This window comes from Cottoperca gobio, chromosome 12 (genome assembly GCF_900634415.1).
Source record: "Cottoperca gobio chromosome 12, fCotGob3.1, whole genome shotgun sequence".
In the NCBI taxonomy this organism is placed as follows: Eukaryota; Metazoa; Chordata; class Actinopteri; order Perciformes; family Bovichtidae; genus Cottoperca; species Cottoperca gobio.
Window position 1 is genome coordinate 17,793,661 of NC_041366.1, and position 19,462 is coordinate 17,813,122.

The 19,462-nt window shown below is 42.6% G+C and overlaps 1 protein-coding gene across 1 annotated transcript in view; it reads left to right on the forward strand.

Moving 5' to 3' along the window:
* adamts6 (ADAM metallopeptidase with thrombospondin type 1 motif, 6) overlaps nucleotides 1–19,462 on the forward strand; it is a 54,372-nt gene that overhangs the window by 5,103 nt on the left and 29,807 nt on the right. Inside the window, 6 exon segments of the mRNA XM_029445413.1 lie at nucleotides 802–947; nucleotides 4,424–4,467; nucleotides 7,052–7,157; nucleotides 8,695–8,841; nucleotides 14,022–14,163; nucleotides 18,593–18,700. Of these exon segments, the coding sequence (XP_029301273.1) occupies nucleotides 802–947; nucleotides 4,424–4,467; nucleotides 7,052–7,157; nucleotides 8,695–8,841; nucleotides 14,022–14,163; nucleotides 18,593–18,700 (693 nt within the window).

The window sequence follows — 19,462 nt, forward strand, 5'->3', positions numbered from 1 at the left end:
TTGAAAGGGGAGAGAGAGTATTCACCATATGGCCACCACTTCAGATGAAAGAAGTGCTCAGACATCTTCCCCCAGGGAGCCTCGATTTAGGATTCTTACATGCACTGTACATGTGTATGTATGTGTGATGGGAGAAACAGAGTGCCTTCCTGCCATCTGTTTTTTCTAAAGGGGTCATAGCGGCTCTTTACTTAGAATCCAACAAGTGGCGCCGCACTTATATCCAATAGGGAGGAAGTACTAGTCTACAGAAAATACAGTCGCAAAACAAACAACATTTTATGGTGAAAGTGAGTCGCTGTCGCTTTACTACAGTTGACCCATTACATTCATGGAAGTAGATGCATTTTGCAGATTCTTCTACAACTTCCTCAACTCGTGTTCTTTCCACGTCTCCTGCTTATTAGTACTTATTCTTCTCTTTCTTTGACTCATCTAACACCTCCTGCTCTAAATAGTTTATACCTTTACCATGTACTCCCCCAAAAGGTTCATCCAGATAATTGTTCTACTTTGGTAGCGCCGTCGACACATAACAATAATTTCAGTGTCACATTTCTTTCGCATGTTTGTCTCGATTAGACATTAGACAAACTAAACGATACGATAAAACAACACGATGGAATTTGATGCAGAACGCTATAACGTGTTACGGCACAATACGATACGTTACGCTATGATACCATACGCTATGAAAGGCTTCTGTAATGTACTGAATCAAGCTGTGTTGTGTATCACATGGTTTTGTTTTGTTCTACAGTATCATGCTGCACTGAACTGCATGTGTGTTGTGTTTTGCAGCCTAACCTGGAGATTAACCACCATGCTGACAAGTCTCTAGACAGTTTCTGTAAGTGGCAGAAGTCCATCCTGTCTCATCACAGCGACGGTAACAGCATTCCTGAAAACGGGATGGCTCACCATGACAACGCCGTCCTAATCACCCGGTAAGTGTAGGCTCACATTAACGGGCATGGACTCCAATTTTGCTCACACGCCAGTATAATGATCCAGCATGGATTCATGTACTTTAAAGAGTTTCAGTTGTTACTTTCAGTGTAAGTAGTACTTATATTCTCAATTTGAGCAAATAGGTTGCAGGTTATTTTCTGTGCTGGTGAAAGCTGTGGAGTCACAGATCAGACTGTGGTGATATGTGTTTGCTAACAGAGGGAGCCGGCAGCTTCAATACTGAAACCTCCAAGTGTCCAGTTCTTGTGCACAAACTTTACCTGTAAGTGTTAAAGCTGATGGGAATAAAGTTCTGGAAACTAAATGTGCTGTTTCAGACTTACTGTACCTGTCACACTGCAATTTATGTCGAGGGTGTTACCATAAAACAGTAAAACTCTGTCATTACCTGGAATAGGCTTCATTGTTGCCAGAACTGTTTGGCTACATTACCTAGCAACTTAAGTATATATCCCCCCCCCCCCCAACTGGTTATGTCTAGAGAGAAGATGGCGTTCTGTGATTGACATGGGCTAAAGCCAAGCTTTTTGACTCTCTGGGCTTTGTACAAAACAGCCTTTCTATCATTAGTGTGCTCTTTGTTGTCGTCTGTCAGTGGATGTTCTCCAGCTCTTTGGCTCCTCTTTTTATTGGTGGTTTTAGCTTCACTAAGCACCAAATGCTGCTTGGTAGAGTCTAGATGCAAAAGGTCATGGGGTTTATCAGTGAGAGATGATAAATGTTAATAGCCTCATTGTTTTCAGATACCAAACATGTCATGCAACTGGCTTGTAACTCATAAACTCATAAGCAGTCTGCAGATAGTCCACAAGGGGGCGCTGCATGGAAAACATACCAAAATTGCGCCACCTATGAGGAAAGAAAGTAATAGCATCAGCAGTTTGGATGTAGACACATAAATGTCGCCCCCTACATTTACTGCAATTTTAACATTACTCTTTGAGTATTTAAAGCTGCATGAAGCAATTTCTGGCCACTTGATGGCATAATAACTACAAAACAAGCCTTATAAAGTTGTTATAGCTAACGTGCTAGCAAACAATTGCCTACTCACACATCTAGCAGGCAACATTGTCATCCCAGTGGAGGTGTTGTTCTAGCAAACTGCCAAATGTAAGTGTAGTATTGCTCTTCTTTTAGCTCTGTTTCGGTCTCCAACAACTAGCTTGCTAGATGTTCCACTTTGCAGCTAACTTTGTCTGACGTTCGGTGCTGGGTTGGTAATGTTTTATCAGAGCTTGTTTGCTACAAGCAGCTGGAAACGCGATGAAAGAGAGCAATGAGACTAAACTGTACAGTAAATGTGCAGTGAAACCAAACATTTCCACCGCTCACCTGGCTTAAAATCTTTGCTAGGTGCGAGAAGGACTTCGCAAAACCATAAAGCCAAAGACGAATGAGCTAAAATGGCCAAATAAATACTTTGGTTTATGACTAAATTCCTGCAAGCTAGTGACATTCCTATCAGCCTTAGCTGTAGGCCTACTTTGTGTTTAGTGCTAATTAGCAAATGATGAAATGCTAAACTAAGATGCGAACAGCGTAAACATTATTCCTTAAACATCAGTGCATTAGCATGCTGACATTAGCATTTAGCTCAAGTACAAGCCTAAGTACAGCCTCACAGAGTTTCTAGCATGGCTGTAGACACTTGTCTTTGTTATTAATTGTTTTTATTTTAGCGAAACAATGGTACAGTTGTTTAAGACGTGTAGCTATAAAAAAGGCGGGAAAATGTAGTTTTCCTCATTGTATGCAGGTGGCATAGTCAGTTTTGTAGAAGCTAATATTGGCTGTAGATGGTGCACACTGCTGGAAGGGCATGCCCATAATATACCTCAATGCAGAGTTAATACCATATGACGAAATATTGGTAAAAACAAGGCAAGAAAGATAATGAGATAATAAGCTGTGTGGAGGAGGCAGCAGCTGAGCGCAGAGATGCTAACATTAGAGAAAGTATAAATAGCTGATGGTAGACACCAGGAAGCCCTCATTAACCACCATGTCTGGAGGAGCAGTCTGACATTCCTCGCAATGGGTGGAATGCACCTAAAAAAAGGTCCAGTAGGATTTTTAAGGTGGTGGATGCTCGCAGCACTCGCAGCACTCGCAACACTTATCTCATTTTGAATTTTGGAATATTTCGATTAGTCCATTAATTGATCATTTTTTAAGGAAAAACACCAAACGTTCTCCGGCTCCAGCCTTTCTAATGTAAGGCTTTTCAGCTATGTCATGGTCAGACATAACTAGCCCTCGGCTTTAAGTAACTGTCATGGCCGATAATCTCCCGATTTATCGATAATGAAAATCGTGCTTAATACTTTATTCCTCTATTGGCAACTATTTACTAAAGTGAGACTATTAGTATAATGTATTATGTGTCTGCGGTCCTCTCTACACATATGAAGCTCCAACTCTGTAACTTATATCAACACTTCAATGAATATAATTACTATTTGACACTTATAATAATATTATCTTAGGGACTGAGGCGTTCATTGTCTGTTGTTATAACCGGGCTCACAGGAAGCACACTTTGTACCTGCAGCTAGTGTCAGTATATTCTATTACTGCTACTTCTTCGTCATCCCCGATCAATGTAGGTCTCCTGCTCGAGGTGCACCAGCAGGGCACGCAAAACCTTTTTATTGAAATGATTCACCGTTTTCGGCATTAAAGTGACCTCCGTAGCGCTGTTGCTTCTTTGTGAGTCTCTGCGTCGGATAGCATTGAATATGTCGTGTCTCGTTCAACAACAAGACACTGAGGGAAATTAGAAAAATAAATCAAAACAAATAGACGTCCTAAACGAGGTCACGATTGTACCTCTTTGGTTCGGAGCTGCAACACTGGGAAGTGGGGGGAGAGAGATGGTGGGGGGGGGGGGGGGGGGGGGGAGAAGGGGGGAGAGGAAGAGGAGTTTATGGGGAGAGGCAGAGAAGGGAAGGACAATGAAATTAAATTTGCTGTGCCCTTGGTTATAATAGATTAAAAGCTTTAGGAATGATTGGATCATTCATTTGAAATGTATGATGTGGCTAAGAGTGTTCTGGCTTTCCATCCCCCCCCCTCTCCGCTCTATTGGATTACCTGTATGTGCGTTACGGGGGATAACAGTGGGGACACAGCATGACTGAAGCCTTTCACTTTGTTCTCATACATGTCTGAGCACTGTGTGTTAGCTAAGTGACATTTTCCTGAAGGCTAAATGCTATAGATGGAGGAGTGAACCAGGTGTTTTCTAGAAACAAACCTGTCACAACTTCATTATATGCTATTGTTATGCTAAAGGTTGAGATTATATCTTGCCAGACTGTGTGATTACACATGGAAAGAATGGGATGGCAAAGAGCCAGTGGAAGAAAATACTGTACATGTTGAAAAAAAAGTGTAGAGTTAATTTAATTGTTTGTGTTCTTTCCCTTTTCTTTTTGCCCGTCCTTAGGTACGACATCTGCACCTACAAGAACAAACCCTGCGGTACCTTAGGTGAGTGGACTAAAGCAGAGGAAGATTAATGTATATTAACATGTATTTTCTTGCCAAATTGGTAATTTTAGCCGATGTTGACTCTACGATTCTCTGGATTATATGTTCATTCTTCTCTTTTTCCCTCTAGAGAGGTTTTCATTTTCACGTTTGGCCTTCAACGTGTCCTCAGACAAACCTTATTTAGCAACCTTCTCCTTTAGAAGAACACCAGACGGCTCCTGTGAGACATAATGAGAAGGATGTTTTCACTTGTGTTATTATAGCTCCTCAGCGACTCCCCTCTGTCGGTTGAGGCCACGAGCCCTGAACTTGGACAGTCGTGGTCACCTCCTCACACGGCCTCCAGTTTATAAAACCGCTCCGTCTCTCCTCCGCCTCTAATCTAAGTTTGTCTAAGGTGTTTACACTTCCATTGTGGGTTGAGAGAGAAAGGAAAAAGCTATGTGTTGTTTGGAAACCAAGGAGGGAGACTTGTGACAGAAGGAGGAGATGGAGAAGAAGAGGAGGAGTTGAAAGGAAAATGACAATTACTAGGAGTGTTAGAGAATGTAGGAGGCAGATAGAGTGGGTGATATGCTGGTTGTGGTGGTATTGGGGGTGGGAAAAAAGACAGCAAGCACTGGCAGACCTCCCCCCCCTCTTCCTCCTCTAGCTCTCTCTCTCCTCTTCAACCCCTCGTCCCACCCTAAACGTCACCCAGCCCTTCTCTCCCCATCTTATCTTTGTTAAGGCCCCGCAGGCACCACAGTATATCTTGGAGGTAATATTGTGACTTCAGGGGTGGTTTGACAGATTGACCGCATTCGTCACATTCCCCGGTCGCTTTAATTGCACTGGCATCTGCTTGGCTTCCTCGTTGTCTCAACCCCCACCCACCCACCTTTCTCCACTCCACTTCCCCCCCTCTACTCCCTCTCCTCTCGGGGATCATGCTCTCGGGTCAGATCGCTGGCCTTTAAGGTCGCCGAGTAATCACGGGGCTGGAGATAATACAGAGTCCACCCCGGTGTTAAGAAAACATTTTACAATGCAGGGTGTGTGTGTTTGCGCTCACCCTCGACCTACACACACACACACACACACGCACACACACACACGCACACGCACACACACACTCACTTTACTCTCTCTCTCACACACATTCTTAAACTAATCGTAGAGTAGCCACCCTCCTTCCTTTCCCTCCCTCTCCTCCTTCTTTCTTCACCTTCAGGCTCCCTCTTTCCCTGCAGTAATGGTTTCAGTGGCCTCCTGATTTGCGAGTCTATTCTTGTTTAGCCTCTTAGTGAAGAGGATACAAAAGCCATGCCACTTTTAGCAGGGAGGCTGGGAGTTCGTGCAAACTATACAGGAAAATCTGAAGCAGTGCTGACCACCAAAACATGATTTACGCAGGTTACTCACAAGTGCGAATGCAGGTGTGTCACGTTTATCACTTTGACTGCGAGTTCCAACTCTGTGTCTGTGCATGCAAAGCAAAATTGACGGCTTGAGGTCAATTTAAAGGGTCAGTCCACCCAAATTGCAAATTTCTGTCACTTATCCCTTGTTGTATCGAGCGTTTCAGACAGACAATTTGTCCAGGTTAAGAGATATCTGTCTCTTCTTTACCAAAGAGGAACTCAAATTCTCTGTGGACAGTAAATGTATATTCATCCACCTATTTTTTTAAATAAATAAAAACCTGGAGGCCAGGAATTAGAAATGAGTAAAAATATGTTCTTTTATTTTTTTGTGAATCATTTTTAAAATGCTTCCACTTCACCTCATCCTGAAAACATTTAAAACAACATAATTAAAATGCTCTATCCTTCACACACATTATGCACATCCCCCACACAAAACACAAACACACACACACACACACACACACACACACACACACACACACACACACACACACACACACACACACACACACACACACACACACACACACACCTGCTTTGCGCTGTCATATGATCCACTCTCCAGTCACCTGTAGATGTAATCTGTGAAGAATTGCCTCCTGTCTCCCTATCTGACCTGTCAGGCATTGGAGAAAAAAGGACCCTGCGACACCTGGACTGTGGAGCGGTTTCAACTCCAAACACCCTCTCCTCCTCTCCCTTTCTCTCACCCTTTCTCTCTCTCTTCTCCCTCGTTCTCCCACTCCCGTTTTGATCATCAATATTTTCTGACAGGTTTCTGGTGGGGTACGGTGTTGGTGAAGGGGTCCTTATATTCCATTCCTTGGCTCGCGGTTTAGGCGATCCCTTGTTACATGAATTGAAATGTATAAATCTAACCCTTGTCTAGACATTTTCCAGCAGTTGCTGTAGTTTGCAAGGAATAAAAAAAAAATGAAAATAAAAGACGTCTAGCCAGTGATGCAAAACTCAACTCCCACTGGTGAACAGGAGATCGTATGTGTGGAATCCCAGTTTTATGACCATGACTCTTAAGAATGCTTTGTCTTGACCTTGCGTTTGTCTGGTGTGTGTGTGTGTGTGTGTGTGTGTGTGTGTGTGTGTGTGTGTGTGTGTGTGTGTGTGTGTGTGTGTGTGTGTGTGTGTGTGTGTGTGTGTGTGTGTGTGTCCAGGCTTGGCCTCAGTGGCTGGAATGTGCGAGCCGGAGAGGAGTTGCAGCATCAATGAAGATATCGGCCTCGGTTCTGCTTTCACCATCGCGCACGAGATCGGCCACAAGTGAGTTTTAAGACTTTTAAGATCCGAATATAAAATCTAATATTAAACGCTGATGCAAATGGCAGCGGTGGGACAGTGCAAGATGAACAGATGGATTCTTAAATGTCCCCTCAAGTCTTGAGCAATAATTTGTGTCCATAATGTAAAAATGTAAAGACTGAATATGCAAATATGTATCTACTGGACACAGTATCTCCTACTTCACTGAAAACATCCATTTTCAGTGTATGTGCACTTTCAGTTTCAGGTTTCACACTTGTGTAAATTGCAATTGACATCCCATCTAGGTGTGATGTCACAAATAATACTCTAGTTTTAAGGTGAGCAGCAGAGAAACTTTCCCCCTTCAGCAGAAGATGGTGAAAACAGCCTACTAGTGTAAAACCCCATGCATGCAGCATTCTGCACAGGGAAGTTCAAACATCCAACAACAAGTTGCATGTCATTTTAAAAGAAAATAAATATAATGGTTGTTGCATATGGAATTCCATCTTTTGCTTAAGATCATCTTAAAACCCATTTTTTTTAATCACGTTCACGATTGTGTGTGCTCTAATAATTGTTCTTGAACAAACATGACTTACTGCTTGAGTCTGCCAGACCTGCATGTAGCCTCCCCCCCCCCCCCCCCCCCCCCCTTCAGACGTCTTGAACTGTATCTCCACATATTTCCTCATGCAAATGTCAGTGTCCACATACCTCTGGCTCTTTTTTCCTGAATATAAAGCAAAATAATGATGATGTATTAGTCTACGTATCCCTCTCGAGAGAGTTCAGCAAGATGGCGATTTCCTTTATTATGTCTCGTGTCTGCTTCTGTTGTGGGGCAGTTGTAAAAATAGTCTCTGCTTCTAGAGGATGTATAAAAAAACACACACTGCAGCGGGGTTTCAACCGGGCTGATTTATTTCCAGAGTAGGGTAAAATGTCATAAACGCCAGCCTTAGAAAAACAGGTTCAGGCTGTGCGATGCGGTCGGGGTTGTTATATACATTAGAACTGATTTGTGCTCCCGGACTGTAAGGAAAAGTAAGCTCTGACATCCTGCTGTAACGGGAGACTTTCCCTCAAATGATACCCAGACAGATAAGGTTTTTTTTATTTTATTTAAATGAATTGTTCAAATGATTTATTTTCTGCACACAAAATAAATCATTGAGCAGCTTTCATAACAGACCACAAGGTCGGGAGATGTTTGGGTTTTGGATCTCTCTGCGTCCTCTGGTGCAGCGATTGATCTAAAACTCCCTCCCGGCTTGCTCAGACCTGCAGACGGTGATTGACATTCAGGCATCAGAGTGGTAATTAGAAATTTTCATTCCTGCCGAGCTCCAGACAGGGTTTGACCCTTGACTTCTGGCTCCCCTCCACACAGCTGTTTCTGAGCCACAGAGCTCGATCTTTACAGCCAGGGCCACTGACGGAGACATCCTCCAGAACAGCACCCTGGACTGTCCACTCTCATCCAGACCAGTGGTTACTGATGATCATCAAACCCAGCTGAACTTAATTCCAGGTTTTATTTTGTGTGTTTCAGTTTTGGGATGAACCACGATGGGATCGGGAATTCCTGCGGTACTAAAGGCCACGAGACAGCCAAGCTAATGGCCGCTCATATAACAGCCAACACCAACCCTTTCTCCTGGTCCGCCTGCAGCAAAGACTACATCACCAGCTTTCTCGAGTAAGTGGATGATGGTTGCTCCCTGTGGGACTGTCTGTGTTGTGTGTTTGGATTTGCCTGCATGTGTGTAGTGTGTGTGTGTGTGTGTGTGTGTGTGTGTGTGCGCAGTAGAGAAAAAGGTGCATGCCTGTTTTCCAGCTCGCTTGCAGCCGCCTCTCTTTACAGCCCGCTGCCACCAGCTGGCCCTTGTGGTGACCCGCTAGGCTGTCTTGTATGCAAGTTCTTCCCCACTTTTTCACATCCATTTCATCACCAAGACTCCTGCCAGACCTCCTTGTGGCTGTATATGATAACCGGGTGCCTTCAAACCCTTGCATCCTCGCACCGCAAGGCGGGTGTTGTTAGAGCTCATGTGGTGCTCAGTGGTGATGTGTAAGCCAGCTGCCGTCAACCGCTGCTCCGCTGTTTTGTGGATCGGTCAAAGAAAAGAAAAACTTGAAGTGCACAAATAAACTGCACAAATAAACTGAGGATAAAACAAATCCCCCATTCTGCCAAATGTCACCATAAATCGGTGACGTTTGGCAGAATGAGGGGGTTTGCTGACTGAGTAATGCCAGCCTGGCACGGGAGAAACACTTACACTGGTTTAGAGAAGGCCAGACAAAACAACAAAACATCTGGAGCTGGCCTCCAGAGTCTGGCAGTGAAAAGATACCTGTGATCATGGCAGGACTGTACGAACTGATCCCTGCACGTCATGGGTGCATTGAGTTGAAGCTGCTTTGAGAGGAGGTGTCTGAATGAGCTGCTTAACTTGGGATTGTACAGCTCACCTCGAGCGAACAGAGGAAAAACAAGAGTTCAATTATTAGCTTTAGAATTCACACGCAGTCTAATAACTTTGTTGAGCTCACAATGGACAGTTTATAAAAAGGGATCAACATTGATGCGGCAGAAGCAAAGATTTCTTCATTTTTATTCCATGAATTCTGCCCTGTCAAAGCCTGGTGCCTACATTACCCACAATGCAACAGCAGACAGAGATTTGAGTGAGTCATGTGGCCTCGACCCTGCAGCAGAGACCCCAGATATTTTTTGACACTTGAGGCCATTTATCTGACTCTGTGCAGCTCCCTCCGGAGCCACGAAATGTTTTAAACAACTTTCTCTTACACATGCAGTAGTACTCCCTAAGACCGGTCGTGTAAAAACACTTTTTGATGTGTAAACTTGGAGTTCCACTGTAAACACTGGTCTCCAACAGTCTCTGATAGATTTCTTGGGGACTGTTAGTCACTGTGGATTGAAACCGAACTCTGTGTGGGCTCTGCCACTGTTGGAAAACAGCTTCATTGTGTAGGAAGAACAATCAGAAAGTGGTCAGGATTGTTCCCGCGTAGGAGAAACATGCTGCCATTCTTCTTTAACCATCCCAGAATGAGGTCAAGGATTCCTCAGTTTTGCAACATTTGCAGTAAACGACCAAGTCCTCTCACTATTTATCCTTAAAAACTTGTTTGCGGCAATGGCAAACACAGTAGCAGTAGCAGAAGGCTGCTGTTTAAAGCAACAACAAAAGAACTCTGATAAATCAACTGTACATTTCACGCCGAGCACCAAACGACAGACAAAGGTCAGGGTCTTTCAGTAGATTCTTCTTTACTCATCGCTCTGCTGTAATGATATGCACGCTTTGCATAATAATGTGCATGCATCTGTGTATTTTAGGTTTGATCTGGTTAGAGTATGGTAGAAAAGAACAGGTTTGTGCAGCAGAAACATAAAGAACACATCCAAAGTGTTATCTTTCATTGCACTCTGGATAATAGAGCCTATTTATTTAAGCTCGCCAGAGGGGATTGCAAATATCTGAATTTGTAGCTGCTCTTCACACAAAGAAATCCTCCCTTTTCCGTCTTTCTGTAGACGACTTTTCTCTTTAAAGTTCAGCTTTAATTGCTCATCTCTAAGACCTGAGTGCTGCTTGCAAATCCTAATATACAACCTTGTGGTGAAGTATTGGTTGGATGCGCTGCAAGTCTGCGGTGTGTCTGTGTGTGTGTGTGTTTGTGTGTGTGTGTGTGTGTGTGTGTGTGTGTGTATTCATGTTTAGTTTAGCGAGGCCCTCCAAGAAAGCCGATAATAGCGGTTGTCAAATGATGTTTCCGGCTGAAAGCCGTTAGAGGAGGGTTGGTGGAGCAGCACTTGTGACAGAGATGACAGTACCATGTGCCAGTTTCCAACCGGGACACAAAGAGCCGCTTCTCTGCTGCTCCGTCGGGTTCCCGTCCAGCTCTGGCTCGAGTGTCCGAGGATGACCGGCGCTAACAAAAAAAAGAGACAAAGTTGTTTTGCTTGTTTTCTACGCAGAATCAACTATTACATTATTATTATATATTATATATTATACCCCTATTAGTCTCGGACTTCTTCTTGAGTTCTTTTTTCATTTTGCTTTTATTGCCTTTTAACTTTTATGTTTCTTACAAAAGGGTTCTGTCTGTAAACTCCAATTATCCTCCCGTTCTCGTCCTCAATCAGAGTTTTGGATGTTGCGCATGCTTCTCCGAGCCAAGTAAACAACTTTGGCTGTGGTGTTGGCCTAGATTCACCGTCTCGCTTAAGCAATATGTGGTGCTTTGTTTGGGATTTTTAGGAATGGTTTATGAATGCACTCACAGTTCAGTCATAGTTTATTCTCCCAAGTTTGTATAGCAGTTTGTTATAAATGTTAAAAGGCAACGCTGGTTGGGTTTATTAAACTCTCGGAGACCACAAATATTCTGTTAAATTTCATTGTCGACTTATGTGACTTGTGCCTTTTGATAATTATTAGGTTAGTCTGATTGAATCACGCTGCTGGTTGGATACAGTCCGTGGTTAATATCTAAACGACTGGTGTCAGAGTTCAGGGATTGCTGATGTTCTCGCTTATTACAGGATATTTCCGCTCGGCATAATGAATTTGGCTGAATCGACCGGACAGGAAGCCTTCGCGACAATTTCAAATAATAGCTTCTATGTTTAAACTTTGACTATTTTGTCTCTCTCCAAACCAATAAATAGTGAGGCTTGCCCTCAGCGCACAGGGAGTCTGGGGGCCTCAGAGTCTGACTTGTCTCTCTCTCTCCATGGTGAGAGGGTCTTCCGGGGGAACAGCAGCCAATAAATGGGATTATTCTATTCAAGAACTGAGGACAGGGGAAGAAAGAGGGAAGAGGGGGGAATAAAAGGAAGGGAACATAAGTTCTACTTAAAATACAGTTTTTTATTTACTGCTCTGGGATGTCTTTAAAACATTTTGTACAAATTGTGCTTTGAGACTGTTTGCACCAGCTGTGCATAGATTCCAGCTTTGCTTAGTTATAATGTTAAAGTTAAAGCGTTTAATAAGTAGAGATTTATGCGTCAGCAAAACAAGAACAAACTATTTATTAGTTAAGAAACTTTAGACGTGCTGGAAGCCGGATTTCGTTAGCGTTGGACAGGTAGGCTAGCAATTTGAACCTGTTTCCATTCTTTATGCTAAGCTAAGCTAACTGGCTGCTTGGCGTAGCTTCATATTCAACATACAGACATAAGAGTGGTATCGATCTTCTCATCTAACTGTCATCAAGAAAGCAGAGTAATACTATTTCTTTAGCTTGCAACAAGCTAGTAGTTACTACAAAAGGAATAGCTGGTGCAGCACAATCATGAGGTAGAGCAGAGATGTATAAGTGAACATTTGTCCTCTTAATACAGCCTGGGAAATTACATTAAAGGGTCAGTTCAGCCAAATGACAAACAGTTATATTTTCTAATTTCTTTAAGTGGTTTGTTCAGCCAAACAGATTCTTTAAATGCGCTCAGTTTATAAGTTATCGACCCCTAACATGTCTGCCTCCTTCCCGGTACAGCTGAGGTGATTAGACGTTTTGTTTGTGGTCCCAGTTAATCTGAATAAACAGATAGCCAACCATTATTATTTATATACATATATATATATATATATATATATATATATATATATATTCTAATTTGCTGAGCTACTCTGCAATCTTTCCACGTACCCTGGCAACTTCTGGAGTACCCCGTGGAGTATTAGTGGAGCTTCTGGGACATGGTCTATCTAGAAAGGAACTTTTTAAACGTAAACTTTTGTAACTATCTGCGTGGCTAGATATCACGAGAGGTAAGTGAGAAAATATGTGTTTCTGCAGTTTTGTGTTTAGGTTTCAGTCTTCATCTCTGCTGTATTGTGGGCCCACGTTGCAGTCCATCATAAAGCCTAGCTCTGCGTTATTGTTGTCACCAGGCCCACTCTTCTTTTCGAGAGATGGGAGGAATTCCTCTGCATTTTGCAGCTGCCACATCTGGAAAGAACACATTGTTATAGTAAATAGTCGTAGTAGTATTTTGCCTTGAGTGAATTCTCTGACATCTCTGTTTGTTTATTTATTGGCACTTGTCTTTAGTATGATTGTTAATGTCTTACACATGGGGGAAAAAGGTCAAAACAATAATATTACATTTTACTCTGCGAGTGTCTGAGCTCATACACGCGACGAGAAAAGCATCCACAGACAACCCGCTGTGAGCGTCTCATCGCAGAATTAACAGACCACACCAACAAAAGACGCTCTGTGTGCACCTTGGCTGAAGCATTTTTATTTTGAAGTTACTAGAATACCAAACAGCCGGGTGTTTTTTATTTTTTTATTCCTGCAAGTTCTTTGTGAGCGCACACATTTCTATCTGACAAACAGACTAAACATAATCCGAGGCCTGGACATATGACCCATAGCTCACTCCAGATTTTCCTTCGTCTCCCTGCTCTGTTATTTTATTGGCTCTTCTGTGGACTCGGGATTAGCAGTGACATACAGAATAGTGGAGCACAGAGCCATATAATCAGAGAGGGCTGCTCTTTTAAAGACGGGCAGCTCGGCCCTCTTCGCCTCTGGTGAAATGTCTCTGCGTGTGCTTCAACACTCCTTTTGATGAGGAGGTGTTGATGTGTGATATCAACATTAACGACATGTCATTTGAGATCTCTGACAAGCTTCCTACAATGGTAGTTTACTGGTAAAATTAAATGAGTCAAGCAAAGACCAGCCAAGGTGTTAAAGAGACGAGGATGGGGGGGGGGGACTTTAATCATCCAATCTTGGCATTTCTACCACTGCCATCAGCCAAGTGTAGAAAGGTTTCTTTGTGTAAGAAACAATCCTATTGTAGGTTTGTTTTTTTGACAGCTCAGGTCGGGGGACGTGTCTGGACAATGAACCTCTGAAACGAGACTTCCTGTACCCAACAGTGGCCCCGGGGCAGGTGTACGATGCAGACGAGCAGTGTCGCTTCCAGTATGGAACCTCCTCACGCCAGTGCAAGTATGGGGTAAGAAACCAGCATCTTTCATCTTGTCTTCTTCTCACTGACTTTGAACGTCTCATTGAATTCTAGTTTTCTAAGTTCACACAATCTTACACTTTCTCAGTAGCGTCGCCCACACAGGACTGGACTTTACTTGGATAGTAAAGGGTGTGAATGAATATATTACCTCATGCACACACTGCTGTGTCAGGTCCATCTAACTCAAATGGAAGGAGTCTCCGTCTAGATGTTTGCGCGTCTGTCTCGACAAATGTTTATCTGACTTCACACCTGTTTTGCTGAGGACTCGAGAAAGTGCAGGTGTTGAGTGCGAGCTCTTGTCTACGGGACATATTTATTAGAAGTACGTTACCGTATTGTAGCGTATTGAGAAGGGACCCCTCTTAGCTGTTACACCGCCGAACGGCATTATGGGTAAAGCTGGGTACAATACATTCAAACAGATAAAGAAAGAGAGGCCGGATATCTATGGGACATATTTATTTGTAATCTTCTCGAGAAGCGTTTATCCAATCGAGTTCACACTTGCCGGGTGTGTTGCTCAGAAGGACATGCAGTGTCGAGTGTCAAATTGTTTGTGCAAGCAGCAAGAAATCTGCCCGAACAGGCACATTTTGAACGTGTACTGCACTAGTTGAGAATAAACATCCATAAATCTGTTAAAATATTTATAAATCATTAGACGTTAAAGGACAGAAAATTCATTTTGATAAACAATTTATGGTTTTGCCAAATTCCATCCTCAGTTTTTTTTATCAGATTTGTTGTGAAAGGCAGGAGGAAGTTTGACTTTTAGGACAAATGTCCATGCAAAATGGGCAAAAGAGTTTGTAAAATGTTTGTTTATAGCTTTCTCCTTTTGTTATCACTCTTGAAGCAAACTTTAGATTCATAAGGACTTCATTCCATCGCCTTCTCCTTTTAAACTTTCTTTTTTGTTGCAATATGACCAAATGAGGTATTATAGCTCTTCCTTCCCCCAGTAGCTTTCTAATTTGTTTTTCTCATAGACACTTCAGGCTAAGGGCTATACACAATGGATAATAGCGCAGCATACATTCTTTGTATAAAAGTCGTAAATAAATGCAGTCCAAATAAAAAACAGAAGTAAACCGTTGTTTTTTAAGAGGTGTGCAGTTACAGCATGTTCAGTTCATACTGGGATAATAACAGTTTTCTTCATCTTCATATTTCCTAATTGAGATTAATACGGGACAAACATGCAAGGGAGATAATTGTTTTGTTATTGTCTGACGAGTAGAGCTGGCTCGGAGGTGTCTTTCCGCACATTGTCTTATTGTTCTTTTTTTAATCTATAAACGTCCCGGTCAAAGAGATGAAGGATTGAAGTCATCTTTGAGTCCGTAATGAGAATGAGAAAGAGAAAACAGGCAGTGAAAGACAAGAAACAACCACACGGGAAAATGAGCAGTTGAAAGAATCCTCAGAGATTTAATGAACAATAACGTGATATTGTTTTGCATTACGTAAAAAAATTGGAAAAAGGGGACAGAGATTAGCTGAGATCATGGAGTTATTTCATTTCATTGAAAGACAGCAGATTATAACAAATCAAGCCCTGTTATTTTGGTTTCTAAGCTCATAATTGTGGTTCTAGATCAGCATGAAAGACGCACATTTATGAGCGGATTGGATTCCAGCACGGACTCAACTGAGCTAGATTGGACTTTTTCATCTGACAATCAGATCTATTTCATACGGCCATCTGTAAAAGAGATGCCCTCTGCGACGGCTTACAAGACAGACGTGACCACAGAAATGGATAAAAGGCCTGATGAGTGGAAGAGTCTGGTTTCTGAAGCCAAGGCTCCGCTGAACTCTTCCACAGTTGGATGAATATTTGTCGGATTTTCTTATCATTTTGTACCGCAAACGAAAACAGCGATAGGAAAGGAAGGGATGTTTAGCAAGAGCATATCTCTTATCTCTAATAATACAATAAATAATGTCATTGTAATTTTAGTATTTCACTCGTAAAACATGTTTGGCTTTAGTCTGGAAGATAACAAAAATGATTTGTTATGTTTTCAACCACAGAAAACTCTGAAACTCTGGCCACAATTCTGCACCACATTCATTCATCTTCAGGACAGGAAGGGAACTCACCAGCACACGTGACCTGGTGCGTCCTGTTCAGCTGGGTTGAACTGGGAACAGCAAAGTGGAGCAGCGGCTCCCAACTGGACGAGTCAAATTATAGTTTTATACTCGACTTGACAAACTCAAAAAAGAGCCGTGACTTCACTTGTGCTTGAGCCTTTTGACATTGCATCCGCAGATCCACTGCGTTGGAACGGCATCCAATCAAGTTGAAGAAGAGAAACATGAATAGTTAATGTTACGTTACTGTTGGAAAAAACTTACACCAAAGATAAATCTGTTCACATTCAAAAACTATGCGGTAGTCAACGAAAAATGAATTGCAGTATGCAAAACGTGCGAGTTGAAAGTGGCATTGCATTTGGTGAAGGGCGCATTATGACTTGTTTAGGACTCAAAGTTTAGCACTTGGGATTCGATTCAGCTCTTGAATGCAAAGACTTGAGACGTCCCAACTCTGCCGCACCCTGTAAAGCGTTGCAAGATGATTATTGAGGTTGGAAATTCACAAAATTAGGTTTATTTTTTCATACTTTTCCCTTATTTTTTATTCTTTCTTGTGAAATATTGGTGGTTTTCCTAAAGATAAGTTAGGCTACATGTTAGCAAAACTAATGACCTGCCCATCAGCCTCAGCTACACTGTGTATTTAGTGCAAATGTTAGCATGCTAACAGTCTGTCTGGCTGTAGATTCTTGGTTTTTAAAAACTGTTTCATTTATAATTGTGTCGTACCTGCACGATAAAAGCCTTGTGAAAATGATTCCATCTATTAATGCAAGTGAAGACTTTTTACGTGTAATGTCCAAAAGGCTTGGTGTAGATAATTGTGCTTGGTAGGTTAGAGCTGCATTGGATAGAATCAATTCCAATAATCTAATAAAATAAGTCTCTTCAAGTGCTCACAAATCAAAACCAAAGTATACATTGCTTTGTATTTAGGGGTCATTGCCAGAAGAGCTTGAGAACCACTGATGTAGAGCAATACAACGGCAATATTTCACTGAATATGGCCCGACGACACCTTCACAGGGGTTCAACTAAATTCACAACTTTTAAAGAACTGCGGGGTTCTCACGGACTTTAAAGCTCAGCGTGAGACAATATCAGAGGTGGGGGAAACCATTCATTTGATTAATTTTAATGACTACTTCCTACTTCCCAGTTAGTCTGTGCTCAAAGCTTCCAACACAGACCACGTGACACTGGTAGGTATGAAAAATAAACAACCTTTGATGGCTATATTAGCGAGGCCCTTACTGAGTGCCCCTGCCCTTTTTTTTTTATTGCAGGCTTGTTCTCTCCTAGCGTAAATCCATCAGGCCCATATCCATGTTCGTTAAAGCTCAGGAGGCTGACCTTTTAGCGGGGCCGGGATAGTGAATGGAGCAGCGGGGCGGCTTATTGAAACCAGCTGGCAGAGGGAAGACGCTGCAACCAGAGAGTGACAGTTTGCCGCTTTATTTAATCTGGATGGTCTCAGGGAGCTGCGAGGCCATGGCATATTTACTGACCGCGGGGGTCATGATCTATGCGCTGGATCATAACTCTTTTTCATGGGGCCTGCTCTTCTGCCGTACACAATTGTCCTGTAAAAGCCTTTGAAGTCGAGACACGGGGGCGACTCAGCTCGGTTTAATGGGAAATCTAATGCGAGGTTGTGCAGAGCTGTCCTTGTAACATGTGTTCACTTTATGGTTTTATTTATTTGGGGGCAACTTAGTGCTGTCTACCCACTATCTCGCTCTCACACACACTCCCTTCCTTTAGTAATCTAAATGGATTCTCCTTATGCTCGTGACTTGAGGAGGAGAAGACAGATGTTTATTCAGACCACTCAGTAATACTAAAGATATTTGTTAGGCCTACGAGTCGTCTTTATCTAAGACTTGGGAGGCCTATTGCTCACTCTTGATTTCCCCTAAGAAGTAGAAATTGGATTTCTTGAACTGATGTCACGGTCCCGTGTGGTCCTGAGGTGAACGTGAGCAAACGTTAGTCATGGTGTTGATCCAGCTGACTCTTCATTTCTCATAAGAGAACATTAACAGCACCCGATGACCCTTGCCGTATTGCTCAAGATGATCCAAAGCATATGAGCCCTTAAAGTTAGATGCCTCTCAGCATTCCCAATGTGGTTTCATCAACTCATGTAGATTTATAGATTAATTTTCATTTGATCTATCTTCTGTCAGAGAGGAGAAAAAACCACCAAAGGCTACTGATAAAATCCCTCCCTTAATCAGAAATCCACCCCCCAGTCTGCTGAGTTGATTTATTCTGACCAACTTGCTTTTGCCTTCTTTCCTAGGAAGTGTGTAGAGAGCTCTGGTGCCTTAGCAAAAGCAACCGCTGTGTAACCAACAGTATCCCCGCTGCAGAGGGGACCCTGTGCCAGACTGGCAGCATTGAGAAAGGGGTAAGTCATCTAATGTTTCTCATACATTTAAAAGGGCATTAGGGCTATTTCTCTCTGAGCGAAAAATAACACTCTCTTTGCAATTAATGCTTTCGTTACAGTGCAGTTAAAAACACAGTACACACACACACAACTGGCAGGTTTTAAACTAAAAGCGAGCTTTAATAAGAAAACAGAGGGATTAGGCTCTGGGTAACAAGAAACAAGACAAACCAGGTTGGCACAAGGGAACACCAGGATCAATGCAGGGATAAACACAGGAGGGACGACCACACCAGGAAACATAGACGACGAACCAACAAGGGACACACAGGTGTATATACACAGACGACTAATCAAAAGAACAGGACACAGCTGGAGCAGCAGGGTGATTAGACACAGGAGGATCAAATCAGGGCAGGGGCAAACTAATTACAAAAGGCGGGAAAACACACAAAGACAGGAAGTAAAACAAGACACGATACAAGCTGAGTGTTCCTTACAAAGTAAAACAGGAAACAGACAAACTAAAAGCCAGGATCCTGACAACTTTGGGTGGCCTTTGATTGGACCTTTTCTCTGAAAAATCCATATATGTCACTCACAGACAAAACTATTTTTAGCGGCGCTACGTTCTATCAAAGAAATAGTCCCTATGAAATCTCTTGAGACCTAACTCAGTGCAGTATCCAGAGTAACTTTGTTTCTGGAAAGAGGTGTTGCTGTTGATGCATCAAAATGCCGTTCGCATACATTATAATTTAGTTGAGGCAAAGACAGGTT